The following is a 13,489-nucleotide window of genomic DNA, read 5'->3' on the forward strand; positions in this document are numbered from 1 at the left end:
TTTTTTTTTTTAGATATTTTGCACTAGAGCTAATCCTAGAAAAATAAATATACATCAACTCAGTCAAGCAACAAAGAATAGTTTGAAACATTTCATTTCTCTAAGGTCAAACACATACTGCACAACTTGAGCAAGAATAGTCGGATTAGATCCAGTTATTGATTCTGGAAGATAATGATTCCTAAATTGGAAATACTCCGACCAGTATATTGCTATCTTAGGAAATAACATAAAATTCAGAGCAACCGATTGGCTGTTTTCCACAGTCACTGGAAAGGACATTTACAAGCTTTGTTTTCTATCTCAGTAGACAAGAAAGAGTATCAGGTCCATTAGATCGAATAATTCAATACTGCTACAATACTATAACAGCATGAGTTAAAAAGCTACCTGGTAAGTCCTGCACCTCAATCGTAAACACAGTTCTTCAACAACAAAGCAGCAAAACACCTGAGTAATCAATGATCCCCATTTCACTGCCGTGCCTAGCGCGTCATCAACGCTAGAACATCCGCTTCACGTCAATGAGAACACATGCGATTGCTGTCGAGTCACTCATAACGGGGGAATCCCCAAATTCCGAAGAATTTTTTTGGTGCATGAAAAAACGGCAAAATGCACACGGATGCAGGGGATGAATTACAAAAAAAGTAGCCAGAATTTGTTTTTAAGGTATAAGGCATGGGAAACGGACTGAAAACCTAGACTTTTTGAAAGTCGGTCAATTCTGAACAACCCTAAGGGACATCTTTGGTCCCGAGGGGCGTCAGGTGGGCTTCCAGTCTCGACGCTGTGTAACGTTGCAGCTTCCACCAACCCATCACCAGTAGCAGCGTTGCAAGTACTGCTTCCAGCTATGATTTTTGCCGTGTCCGAATACACGGACAATGATAGTTCATAATTTACTGTAGTCCTTTACTGGGGTCCTTTAACTCTGTTGCTACTGAGGGAGCTGTTGAACTTGCTCAATCCATTTCAGTCCTATTATGTTTAACGGGACTCCTTCACCAGTTGCGAACGGTACTGGCAAGTCGTCCAGCTTGATGACGACGACAAAGTTGACACAGGATGATGCTCCTATGCCGCGCGATTTCATTTCGAGAGGCTGTCTTTCAGTCCAGCTTTGTGGGTAGGCAGCTTTAACAGCATCTTGGGTTATCAAGTTAGGAACACTTCCCGTATCCGCAAGAAATTGTGTACCTGTTTTTGTGTCTTGGGTGTTCGAAATCTGGCTCGCCTCTTGACTGCTGGACGGCGTCAACTGCGAATGGTCCACCCCAACACCCGAGTCGTGAGTGTGCGAAAGGCCGCGTCCCCTCTTGTCTGACGCTGGCATTCCCGGAGCCGTTCGCACGTTCTGAGAGTTTCGCGAATGCGGGTTGTTGTTTCTTCTAGCGTCGGGCTGTCTTCCCGACCTTCCTGGGACCCGCGATCCCGTCTGCCCCCCGGGTGCAGCGCTCCTCCGATAGGGGTTTTCACCGGTCATCACGTCACTAGGAAAACGATTTGTTTCAGCTGTTCGGGCGGGATTTCGCCGCGGCGGCGGATTACGATTTGGTGCTGGGTATCGCTGACGGCCGGTTGCTAGCGAAGATTGGGGAGGCCTGCCAGCCGGCAGGCAGGCAGCCCCGGTGGTTGCACATTATAGATATGCACTGGTGGTAGGGGTGACATAGTGTCAGCATTTTTTCCTTTACCCTCTTCTTGATCATCCTTTTAGAATGCTTCTACTTTTACTATGCACATTTTAGCTACTCATAAGTAGACAGAAGATTTGGAATCGGGTTGTTTTAGTTTTATAAATGGAACTGTCATAGCAGGAACTTGCTGAAATAGCCACAGTAAGATAGGGGCCAAATACATTTTTGAAAGTTGCTGTTTTTGTAGTGTCCTGTGACCATTTGCGAATATTCATTCTGCAAATTCCAAAGAAACCACTTGTGATTTACTGCTGCAAGCGGAACCTCCAATGAAATTTACTTTTTATTTAATCATTTATTCTATACTGGAAATAAATACTTCTACTTGACTACCAATGCTCATGCTGATCACTTTGACCACATCTGGTGTCGGGCCATACGCGATATCAGGGAATGTACATAAAATAGAGATGATGTATTTAGAATTTTGATGTGTCCTGAATCGGCCAGGAAATTATACTTCGTACCAGGGCTTTCGTCGATTTGACGTGTCCCTTGACTGCCGGATGGGGTTATTTTCATTGCGCTATAGGTTGAGTCTCTCCTCTTGAATACGTTCGTCTGAACAGTGGCGTTTCGGGCGAGCTTTTTTTTCTGTTCAATGATATATTCTTGGTTGCGATGTGTTGCTTTGGACTACTGGATTCCGCGTCCAGTCCTGACGCTGCCTCCAACGTATGCTGTGTGTTTTTGTAGTTGAGATGCTCAGTGCTCGCGCTCACACTGCCGAAAATTGGAAATTCGGCTAATCGTCCAAGTAGAAGGTCCTGGTACGAGATGTCGGATGTGATGCCGTTTGCTTCTGCCGTGAGCTTCTCAATCTGGCGCTATGAGTCCATAGGTGAGACGAGGAAACGTTAGGGGTTGTGTACCGGTTGGCAATTGCAGATAGGAGAGCGCTGATCGACAATTATTCGTCTCCAGACTCTCCCCCATCCTCTGGAACTGCCGGGAAATGACGTTTAACGCCGGAAGAAACGATGGGACCTCCAGTAATTTATAGTGCAGCTTGAGCTCTTTGTGGCCTCCAAGTAACCTACACTGAGTTCATATACCTCAGCGGATGCAAAAGTTCACTTGATGTATGTCTTTGTGTGACCCCCACTCTTTTCGGCGCAGTCGATCTTTGATTGAAGTCTTTGTAGTTGCAGCAGCTATAGCAATGACCGTTCAAGGCCCAGATGACTATTATAATCCTTATACGGTAGCCTATACCTTAATACAACCAACTACTCCAATTAGGTCACGCAGATAACAATAGGGCTTCTCTATGCACATTGCACATACTGATATAAAACCAAAAGTTAGCCTATTTATCATCACGCACGATCTAAAATCTAAATAATTCTCCAAGGTTTGTTCTCACAATAGATGTGAAGGCCTTTCCTGCCACGTACATAATATACAAGTGATATGCCATTAGATGCCCACAAAAGTATCAACACTCAGAGTCCAAGCCAACGAATTGGCAGATCACCACTTCATTTATATAAGTATTCCAGTCTTTCAGGTGTAGACAACCATTTGCAGTTGAGGCATTGATTTCTTGTTGAATCGTTTCTTCAAATACTTTCGTGCCTATTCGAGGTCAGGGAATTCCATCAGGATACGGGTTTTCGTCCGTGGCTCTGTCGTAGCGAGATTTCAAATGCAATATATCTCGATTACTGTTTTGGTTCGGTTCATCTTTAATTCATCTGTTTCATGGAGCTGTACCGGCGCATTTGATCGCGCTGCTTCATTTCTGTGTACCTTACAACTGTGGCAAGCAGGCGATCCTATCAATGTATGCTTGAGAGCCTTTAGGGGTACATCCGAACATCACCTTTCGAGCCCAAATGACGTCAGACTCTTTCAATGCCTTGGTCAGTGTTTTGTGGATGTCTGGACACTTCTTTACATGTTCTGCTTCGGTGGTGGTGGTGGTGGTGGTTGAATTTGGCATCTATGCTGCCTACCTGGGTAACAATTGCTCACCGCAGCTGATATACAATTCGTGTGGGCACCACATGACACATAGATATAAAATACATACACTAATATAAAAATGCGACAACACTTACTGCAAAAGTTCGCATGCACGAAAAATGGTGGCCCCATTTAATGGCAGCATGATCGTAAAACTGGCATGCATACGACAATTCCATATAAGCATCACTCTATTTTCGACACATTTGCATCGCAAACCATAGTTTCAGTTCCGTACTGGTGATTGAATGGCTACGCCGCACTACATAAAGACGCCAATCAGATTATCCAGCTAAGCAATTATACCACAAGTTATGGCGAGCTCATTCCCATCAACCATCCGAAACTGCCCACTCTTTTCCAATCATTAAATTTTGCTGGTATTTAAGATTTTTTTTAAATTATGACCAGGGCAAGCCATTCCCTGCTAGGCATAATACTTATATACTTTTATATTTGATTTTCGATTTCAGGGCCCATCCACTCTTATATAGGGGCGGGAGGATATAGCCCAAATTCTGCATTTACGCATATAGTTTCGACTCCAGTGTCGTGAATGCCGCCGTCTTAGCTCAATGAACACAGCTATCGGGCCAAATAAGGCGCACTACTTGTGATATTATTCTTGACCAAGTATTATTCAACATTTCTTTCATCGAATTGTCTCTATGCGTAAGGTTACAGATTTAACAAGACAGGGTGATTACATATCTGTCGCTTCAGCGACGGCTTATTCCGTATCATAGCAGCTTCGTATGGGTAGCTATAGGCAGTGTTGGGATCAAGTCACTACCTTCGAGTCACGAGTCATCTCGAGTCATTGCAGATTTTGACTCGAGTCAAGTCAAGTCAATCGATTTTCAAAGGTGACTCGAGTCAAGTCAAGTCACTGGTTTTTTGGAGGTGACTCGAGTCAAGTCGAGTCAAGTCAAGTCAAGTCAAGTCACGAGTCAAGTCACAATTCAAGTCAAATTGAATTTTTGAAGTACGAGGGATGGTTCAAAGTCAAAAGTCAGTATATTTTGCTAGCTGTGTGAAAGACAGATTATTTGATCATTTATGTTGAATGAAATAACGAATATCAAGTTAAATATGCATGCGAAAAGACGTATCCCTCACGCAACGCACACATAGAACTGTCAGTTGTCATCAGCCAGAATATAGGACCTGATGCGAAGCTTCGAGAAGTTGAAACAAATTGATATGATACAATAGCCTACACATCTACCTACCCGTCTACACATACCTGAGAATATAAATGCACAAACTATATTCGTCCGATTTAAATCATACAAGAGGGTTGGTGAATGTGAGCATTGCGCAACATAGCATTTGGCCGTCTAAGAAACAGAGACACATTGCTATTTAGATTAATCTTCTATTACTACTTCGACGACGTAAGCTATGATCGTTGAGTTTGCGGTCAATTTAGTTGTGACGTAACAATGGAGGATCCATGTAACGAGGATCAGTGAATGACTGGTTGCTCTCACAAGTGACACCGGCGTATTTCGAACAATCTTAACATACACAAGATACAGTGATTTAATCGACAGCGTTTACTTGATGACTTGAAATTGACTCGTAAATTTTTCTTCGAGTCACGAGTCAATGCACATTTTTGAAGCTCCGAGTCAAGTCAAGTCAAGTCATTTTTCCAAAGTGACTCGAGTCAAGTCAAGTCATACGAAAAAGTTGACTCGAGTCTGACTCGAGTCAAGTCATGACTCGAGTCATCCCAACACTGGCTATAGGTGATTCGTATATACCACCACTATTGTTTTCAGTTACTATAGCCTTGTCCATAATCTAGCTATTATGGTGCTATCTTCTTAGCTTTTAGGTGGGGAGGTCGACCTTGTCGGAATCCTAAAGAGACCGTGTCGATGTAATTATTAAATACATAACTACATTATTGACTCATATCATCAGTATCGCATTGTTGTTAGTACACTGGTATAGAACAATACAAGCGAATTTCAAGCATTCCGTGTACATATATTACACCATTGCTATACATTGAGTAGTACATTTGTAGTACTTAGGGTATATGCATTACAGTTCTCAATTGATAAAATATTAGTATTTATTTTTAGAGTTAGCTAGATTCAGGTTTGCAATTAAAACTAGTATCATTTTTTGCAATTACAATACATGATACAAAATTATTGAAATACACATATATAACTTTAGTAATCTACAAAAAAAAATTCAGCTCAATCAAGGCAATCTACCCAGCATTCACCTTCAAGGTGATATATTCCCCGAGTTAACGCCTAAGCAAAACTCTGCACTAAGGGATTCGAACATGGGATATAAATGACGATCTTGCCTCAGTAATTGTATGATAAAAAAAAACATTTCTGGCCGAATGCGGCTCTTTTTTTGTAGGGATGTATATATATATATATATATATATTTTGCATTTTCGGTTAAATTCTTATCTTTTGCACTTCTCTAAAATGTCAATATTCTACATACAAGCATCAAATTTTTTTCATTCAGTTTTATATCCTTTTAATTTTCAGACGGATGCCACAAAATATGTACAACGAAGTCACTCCCCTTTTTTTTAATTATCGGAGGATGCCATGAAGCCATGCGATTCCCTAGTGTCGTGGCAGTAGAGAATGTGAGCATGGTTTTTCCTCAAACAAAATAATTTATTCCTCAAATGGCGACTAGGCGCAGCGTCTGTTAATCAAAGCGCGCTGCCGCCAGTTGGGAGTGGGGGTAATAAAGGGCATTATGATTACACTCAATTCAGTATAATAATAGTATCTCTACAAACAAAGAGGTTAGTGCGCAGTCGGACTCAATATAGGCCGATCACTACAAGTATCATGATGACAAACTGCTCGATACCCATTGCATACAATTAGAGTAGTACATAACTCATTATTAGCCAATCAATAATATCATATGTGCGCCATCAATCACATTTATAGATATGAAAGGTTAATTCATACGGGTGCTGACACAGAGAATATTTCGTCTCAAATAGGGAAGTCTCACATAAATTCAAACCTTTAGGCATGGTTGTTCGGCGTTGTTTCTGGTAACTAACGCCATATCGCGTTGCTACAAATAGGTATCATTAACAGAATTGAAACACGAAAAGTAAGGCATATACCAACATATAGGTTTATTGTTCATCCTGGCTACGGGGCGTATTTAGTATTATGGGGTGTTTTTGTATAGGATCTCCAATTTGCTAGATCAATCCAGCATAAATACTATTAGCACGTTTACTGACCAATTATTTTCTTCTAACCTGCGCTAATACAGCATCGCTTACGCAAAGTGAGGGAACACCATAATAGTGTTACAAGCTGGCGGGTATTTCTAATAATAGGGAATCACACTGGTTTCAAAAATATATCACCATCTTAGCGATAATAGATCTTGAGTCATGACAACTCTTGCGCTTAGCCAAATAAGTACACTGTTAGAAAAATTTTGGTAAATTTACTCGTAATTGCGAGGCAGCAGTTTTACTTACCCTGGTAACGTTAAATACTAAAAATTAGTAATTTTTTTACTATAATTTTAGTAAATTTTCTGACTCAGGATAAGCAGCATTTCTACTCACTCTTGTAACCTTGATGCTAAAAATTAGTAACATTTTTACTCTTTCTAGTAAATTACTAGTAAAGCTAGCACTGAATTCACAGCCCTGTCTAGTGTCAATCAATGTATTGATTGACTTAATGCTATATGCATGGCGGTTTTCTAACACTTCGCGCCCTGGTAATACGCACAACTCCATGGAAATTGAATCAAATGTTGCAGCATGAAAGAATTTATTTTCATGTTCTATTCCGTTTCCCGCAGGAGGTTGGTGAGTTTCATCGCCTTTTGATGAACTCTAAGTGTCTTTCTCTTTCTTGAACACTTCGCGCCTACGTCGGAAATCTCGGCGAAGACTCTGTAATATATGAAATATATCTTATAACATAACTGGGGGCTGGCCATCAACAAGAGCTAATTTGCTTCAGACAAAACTATATTGCTGCATTAACAAAGTTCTGTAGCTTATTCACTATGGGCTACCAGTACCCCATATGTTAACATTTTCGTGTTAAATTGTGATTGTTATAAGCAAGCAGAGCACCACAATAGTTAATTGTTACTGTCAATGTGTTGCAGAGCTCTGATTGTTTAAAATAATGCAGATGTCAGATTTTTCAGAGCGATTTCAAGGCATTCTAGTGCCCATACCGCATTTTAATTTCTATTTTAGAAATCACCGTTACACTAGCTTTTCATTAGGACCGGATTCAATAATATTTTGCGCCCTAGTTGCCAGCAGTGAGATCACCAATAAAGGTGCCTTTGCACTGCCCAGCAGTGAACGCAAGCAGCTGAGCCGACCGAAGAAACATAATAAGTCATTGCCATTACGGGTTGACATTTGATAGTCTAACTCTCACTCAGCTTACCTTTACATAAACTCCAACGTGGCTGTCAGTTCGCTCGGGTATTCCAGGTTGAAAACATAGAATGTGACGAACAGATACGCCAAAGCAACGTAGGAGTCCGTGGTGAATATCATTGATCTTTCGGCAGTTACCACAAACTCCTTCAGATTGCAGTTCGATGAGCCTGAAAATAAACAAAAGTTGTAAAGTAGTCAGCGCTGCTATTCAACTAGATGTAGGGCTATACTGTCATAAATTTATACTCGATTACGAGTAGAAGAAGCGAAAAATCCAACCACTCGAGTGTAGTGCTAGTAGGCACTTCAGAAGAGCAAGGCATCAATATAAGGTTAATTATCTTCTCAGGATCCATGACTAACACAAAAATGCATTGTTAGTATGCAGCACATTTAACGCCATTGGCTAGGTTATGAAATAGAGACTGTGCAGACAACCAGAGGCGCTGGTCAGTAATCAAGTATATCTATTATTTTGGCATACTCAAGTAGGTTTGCCAATGTTGCCTACTTGAGCTACTTATATTTTAGTGGTTGTGGCATTTGACTACTTCCACTTGTACGAAACAGTGATGGGCAGAACTACTGACTTTCAAGTGTTCAGATTTTGTAAAGTAGTTATGGGAAGTTTTTCATTTTCACAACTACGGCATAACTATTGACAAGATAGTGAGTACCTATGACTGTCTTATCAGTGGTACCAACTTGCTCGCACTCCCTATCTCTACACCACGCTCACCAAGCACACCCGCGGAGGTAACAAATTTCCAGAGAAACCAAAAATCAGACGATTTTCACATTCATATCAAACCGATTTGTGCAATACAAAACCGGACATTTTTATAATCGAGACTTATGCCGCTATTCTGTGCATGTCACTTACTGACAATAGCAGGAGTGGGCAATCATTTTTACAATACAAACTGGTTTTAACATGAAATGATTTAATTCAATTTGAGGCTCAAATCATTATGCCCGACCTAAGTCCATGAGATTCGCACGATGACTTTATACTTGCAATAAATTCAGTAACAGTCAGTTAGTCACCCATACTTTATGTACATAAATACTTACCGATTGTAATCAAGAAAGGGTGGTTCGGCGCATCTGCCATAAAATCTTGAGCAATGTCCTGAAAACAGATATGCATGTGTGAGCAATGATTCCAATATCATTTTTGAGTAGTGAGAATCTTTACCGGAGGACAGGCAACAACAACATTATTAAACAAAGTTATTACCAACAATAGAACAGAACTACATTGGAAACATTCACAAAATCGGTTTTGGGGCTAATATAATACTAACCATTCTTTTGAACAATTGAGAGGCTGGTTCGTCAAAGGACGCACAGATCAGCTCGAGGATGCCAAGAGAGGAAGCATATGATTCTGATTTCGTTATCTCCGATATAGTTGAAAGTCTTGACACTGTTTTCTGTACTTTCTGCGTCGTCATATTTTTTAATGTCCTGTGAAGAGTACAATTAGCATTTATTTAAAATGAAAGCAAAGATAACAGGTATCTCGTTGATATAATTGTCTTTGAAATATGTTAGTATAGTGTGTATAGGAGCGAAGTTATTGCAGTAGAAAAATTTGAATTTGAATAAAATAGTATATACGGTGACTAACTCTTTAATTATTTGTTATAAAATCAAGGAATAAGAAATTTTTCTACTGCAGTAACTTTGCTTCTAGTGGTTGGAATTGAGCCAAATTTAGTATGCATCATCTCTACTGACAGCCTAACAATTTTATGGGGTGGACAGAAAAATTTTGAAATTTTTATTTTTAATGATAATTTCAAAACTTTCTACAAGAATCACGCTTCTACCGGTTAGAATTGAGCCAAAAATGGTGAAGCATTTTTTTTAACCAACTCAACAATTTTATCAAGTAGCCAGTGAAATCTGAAGGAATTTCATTTTTTGAACAGCCCTAGTGTGTAGCCTATTTATGAGAGTACAAAAAAATCTTGCTTACTTTTGAATGCGAGGCCAGTTATTGTCCATCTTGCGAATCAAGAATTGCTTGGAATTTCCTGTACCAGTGAGAATACCATAATGTTGAAACATGAACTCAACTTCAAAGAGAAAGGGCCACATTTCTCAGATTGTTGATACTGCAGCAGGTTCATTGATTGTCTTTCTTTGGAATGGATACGGTATGTAGTTTACATTAGCATTCCCACTTTCTCTCTGTCTGGAACTGCCTTTCTGCTTTCTTCGATAAGACATTTCTGGTCAGCGCTCAGTATGAGATGTACTGGTAAGTTCAGTATTTTCTTGCTCCATGATTGAGGCTTTAACCTGTTTTACAATCTCGTTACAATGGGAAGCTAACAGCTTACGCAGCTCAGCCATGATGTCTTGCACCGTAGTTGAAGAAATGAGGTTTTTGCACTACATCCTCATTGCAAACATAATGCTCGGGTTATCATTCCTAAATTTCTCTTCCTGAGCGTTGTCGCTCATTACATCGGCAGCAAGCAACAGATCCTGGGCGATTGAACTCTGGCTTGTACTAGAATTATTGCAGAATTATGGTTAGTTGGCTGAATCACATTGTTCACATTGTTCCGAAACGGTATGATATCGGCTAACATGACTGGAAAATGACGATGTCACGTCATACCTCTTGGAACAGTGCAGATAAGGACACTTGACGAATAATCCGCTTCCAATATGGCTTTTCAGGTGACAAAAGATATCTGATGTTGAAGAAAGTTCCATACCTCAGATGACCACCGGGCATTTCAAATCTACTGCCATTTCTTTATAGTTAGACACCAACACAGCTTCCTCCTAAATAAATCCGAGATTCCGCCTGACACGCGACCGCAGCACCTACATCCTAGCACGTGAATCAGTAATTTGTCACGACCTGGTGAACACAAATTCTTGGATTGTTACGTAACTATGCTGAATTTCATTCCTTGGTGATTTGGCGCGATTCTGAGTTCTGATGCTCTGACGATATAATTGGGTTTTCAAATTCGTCGTGACTATAGCATTCGCATAATACAAATTATTATAAATTATGAGCCGTTGATGATGAATTACGGTATCATCACAGGTGAGGCTTGGCCGATATCAGGGGTGGGCAAACTACGGCCCGCGGGCCGCATGCGGCCCGCAACACCGTTCTGTGCGGCCCGCGAGAGTCTAAAGAAACTTATTAAAAATATTGATAAATCCGTACTAAAAATCGAATTAATGCAGGGACTTGATTAAACTTTTTAGCATATTTCACCATGATATTTTTAAGGAAGTGGTTCTCAAACTGCATGGGGTCACGCCCACCTTGCGGGCGTGAAAGCATCCGAAGAAAAGCGCAAAGCTGAGATCAACTGAAAAAATTTTTCGCGCACTGCGCGATTTACTTCCAATTCACGTTTGTTGCTCTGTATTTAGTCTAAATTTCATCTTTAAAAATCTCTCATCCACTGTCGTGGCCTTTCATGCCATCAAACTATCCGCAAGGTTTGCTAGCATCCTGGTTTCGTTTTGTGATATGACGATAAATGGGACGCGATATCTTTCACCATCATGAGGGGCGTGTCTTGCAAAGTTTGAGAACCACTGTTCTAAAGTAAAGACTTCTTATTTTATTTTTTATGTTTAATGTCTGGCACGACAGCCCGATTTTGAAACTCACGCTGTTTGAATGGTCTCAACTGCTAACAATCACAGAAATCCTAAACGAGATTGACGTAATTCGGATCACGAGTGTGATTTCAGATTGGTCACTCCAGTTTTAATTTTTTCATTGATGTGGTTATAAAAAACGATTCGCGCTTGTCTTATGCGGAGAATGAGGGTATTAAATATTTTATCTACACAGTAGAATCGTGTTTGAAGCTAGCATGCTTATGATGCCGTCAGCATCGTGTGTCCTGGAGCTGAAACAAGAGTGGATTAGCTAATCTATGAACAGATCACTGCTGACAGATTTTAATTTCAATCCTGTTCTAAGAATCGATAGTTTTGACAAATTTGGTTATTGTGGTCGACCAGCCTATGAAATCTCGCCACTGTTTCTGGCGCATGTACGATATCATCATAGCAATGCTTGGTTTGTTTCAAATAAGCATCTCCTTGTCCTCACTATATAATCAAATACCAATATTGCGTTTTGGTTTATAGTCCCAGTTTTATATAGTGCGGCCCGCGAATGGATTCAAATGTTGAATGCGGCCCGCGAGCTCAAAAGTTTGCCCACCCTGGCCTATATGTATACCTCAGATCTCCTTTTACGCTTTATTTTTGAAGAATAAATACGCAAATTTCGTGGTTCGCAAATCTCATGGTCTGAAAATGTTCAATATTTAGTCATTCAGGAGCATTGATACACAGTGCCAATAATCCGTATCATAGTAATAATTGACGGGTTTACTAAAAACGATAGTAAATTATGTTACTACAGCAATTCGTATTTGGTTTACTAATTAATAGGTGTAAATTTACTAATTTTTCTAACAGTGTAGGTCAGTGGTCGGGAACCTATGGCTCGCGAGCCATATATGGCTCTTTTGGGCATAAGATATGGCTCTTTGCCAAATATTTGTTTTTTTACTGAATTGATCAATATTGCAGCAATTTGTTAGTAAATTTTCGTCGCGACCAGAATAATTATTCTCGCGGCATTATAAACATGTCTTTGGGAGGTAAAGGCAATGCCGTCTTCAGGTTTAGGGGCTCGGACCCCCTCTTTTCAAAATCCTCAAATTCAAGTTACGGTCGCGCCGGCGACCAATATCACTCGCCAACTCTATGAACCCGACTCGAAATCTAGGATTGCGCGATAAGTTGATTGATCAAAGAGAATAGCAGGCATGGCGACGGCAATATGACAGCGTAGTTTTCAAATCCACATTGTATCCCTGATCTACAGCGCGAAATGAACTGCTGTGGGCGTGACATTCACAATTACAAACTCGATTTACAAGCAACGTCATATCTATCCACGTTCTTGATTGGCAAGTAGCTCTGTAGTACCGGCGATAAAATGTAGGCGTGTAGTGCAACGTTATATGTTACCGCCGAATACTTTGAGAATTGAGAAGTCGATCATTATTTAGATTTTCGGAATCAGTGGATCAATATCAGTTATACTAAATTCTAAGATTTTTACCATTTACAATATTTACAATTTACGTTATCAATGGTGAGGATTGCCCGTCTGTGTCTTTCCTCTCGTTTCGCGCTTTATTTTCGAACAATAAATATGCAAATTGTGTGAATTTTGGAGTAAAATGTTCGAAATCTAGTCATTCATGAACATCAATAGACAATACTAATAGTAATTGATGGTTTTACAATTTTCGTTCACTCATCCTGACGACAGGTGAGGCACTGCCTCACTTTCCTCCCCTGACCCCAA

The 13,489-nt window shown here is 40.2% G+C and overlaps 2 protein-coding genes across 3 annotated transcripts; both read right to left on the bottom strand.

Moving 5' to 3' along the window:
* Window positions 1-746: 746 nt before the first annotated feature.
* LOC145443443 (uncharacterized) lies at window positions 747-2,908 on the bottom strand. 2 transcript variants are annotated; one of them, XM_080321414.1, is made up of 2 exons: window positions 1,020-2,908; window positions 747-934 (listed from the first exon to the last, which is right to left on the bottom strand). In XM_080321414.1, exons 1-2 carry the CDS (start codon window positions 1,484-1,486, stop codon window positions 916-918), a joined length of 486 nt encoding a protein of 161 aa, XP_080177540.1. In that variant the 5' UTR covers window positions 1,487-2,908; the 3' UTR covers window positions 747-915. The 2 variants fall into 2 exon arrangements, with proteins under 2 accessions (XP_080177540.1, XP_080177548.1); XM_080321422.1 differs by lacking the exon at window positions 747-934 and having other exon boundaries at window positions 941-1,137; window positions 1,201-2,908.
* A 4,546-nt stretch (window positions 2,909-7,454) lies between these two features.
* Window positions 7,455-13,193, bottom strand: LOC145443436 (uncharacterized). The gene is made up of 6 exons (XM_080321404.1): window positions 12,329-13,193; window positions 10,091-11,188; window positions 9,414-9,576; window positions 9,181-9,238; window positions 8,111-8,273; window positions 7,455-7,596 (listed from the first exon to the last, which is right to left on the bottom strand). Exons 2-5 carry the CDS (start codon window positions 10,210-10,212, stop codon window positions 8,113-8,115), a joined length of 504 nt encoding a protein of 167 aa, XP_080177530.1. The 5' UTR covers window positions 10,213-11,188; window positions 12,329-13,193; the 3' UTR covers window positions 7,455-7,596; window positions 8,111-8,112.
* Window positions 13,194-13,489: the final 296 nt, after the last annotated feature.

Source organism: Botryllus schlosseri, chromosome 1 (genome assembly GCF_051294905.1).
Source record: "Botryllus schlosseri isolate E-star chromosome 1, Bs_hap1, whole genome shotgun sequence".
Classification (NCBI taxonomy): Eukaryota; Metazoa; Chordata; class Ascidiacea; order Stolidobranchia; family Styelidae; genus Botryllus; species Botryllus schlosseri.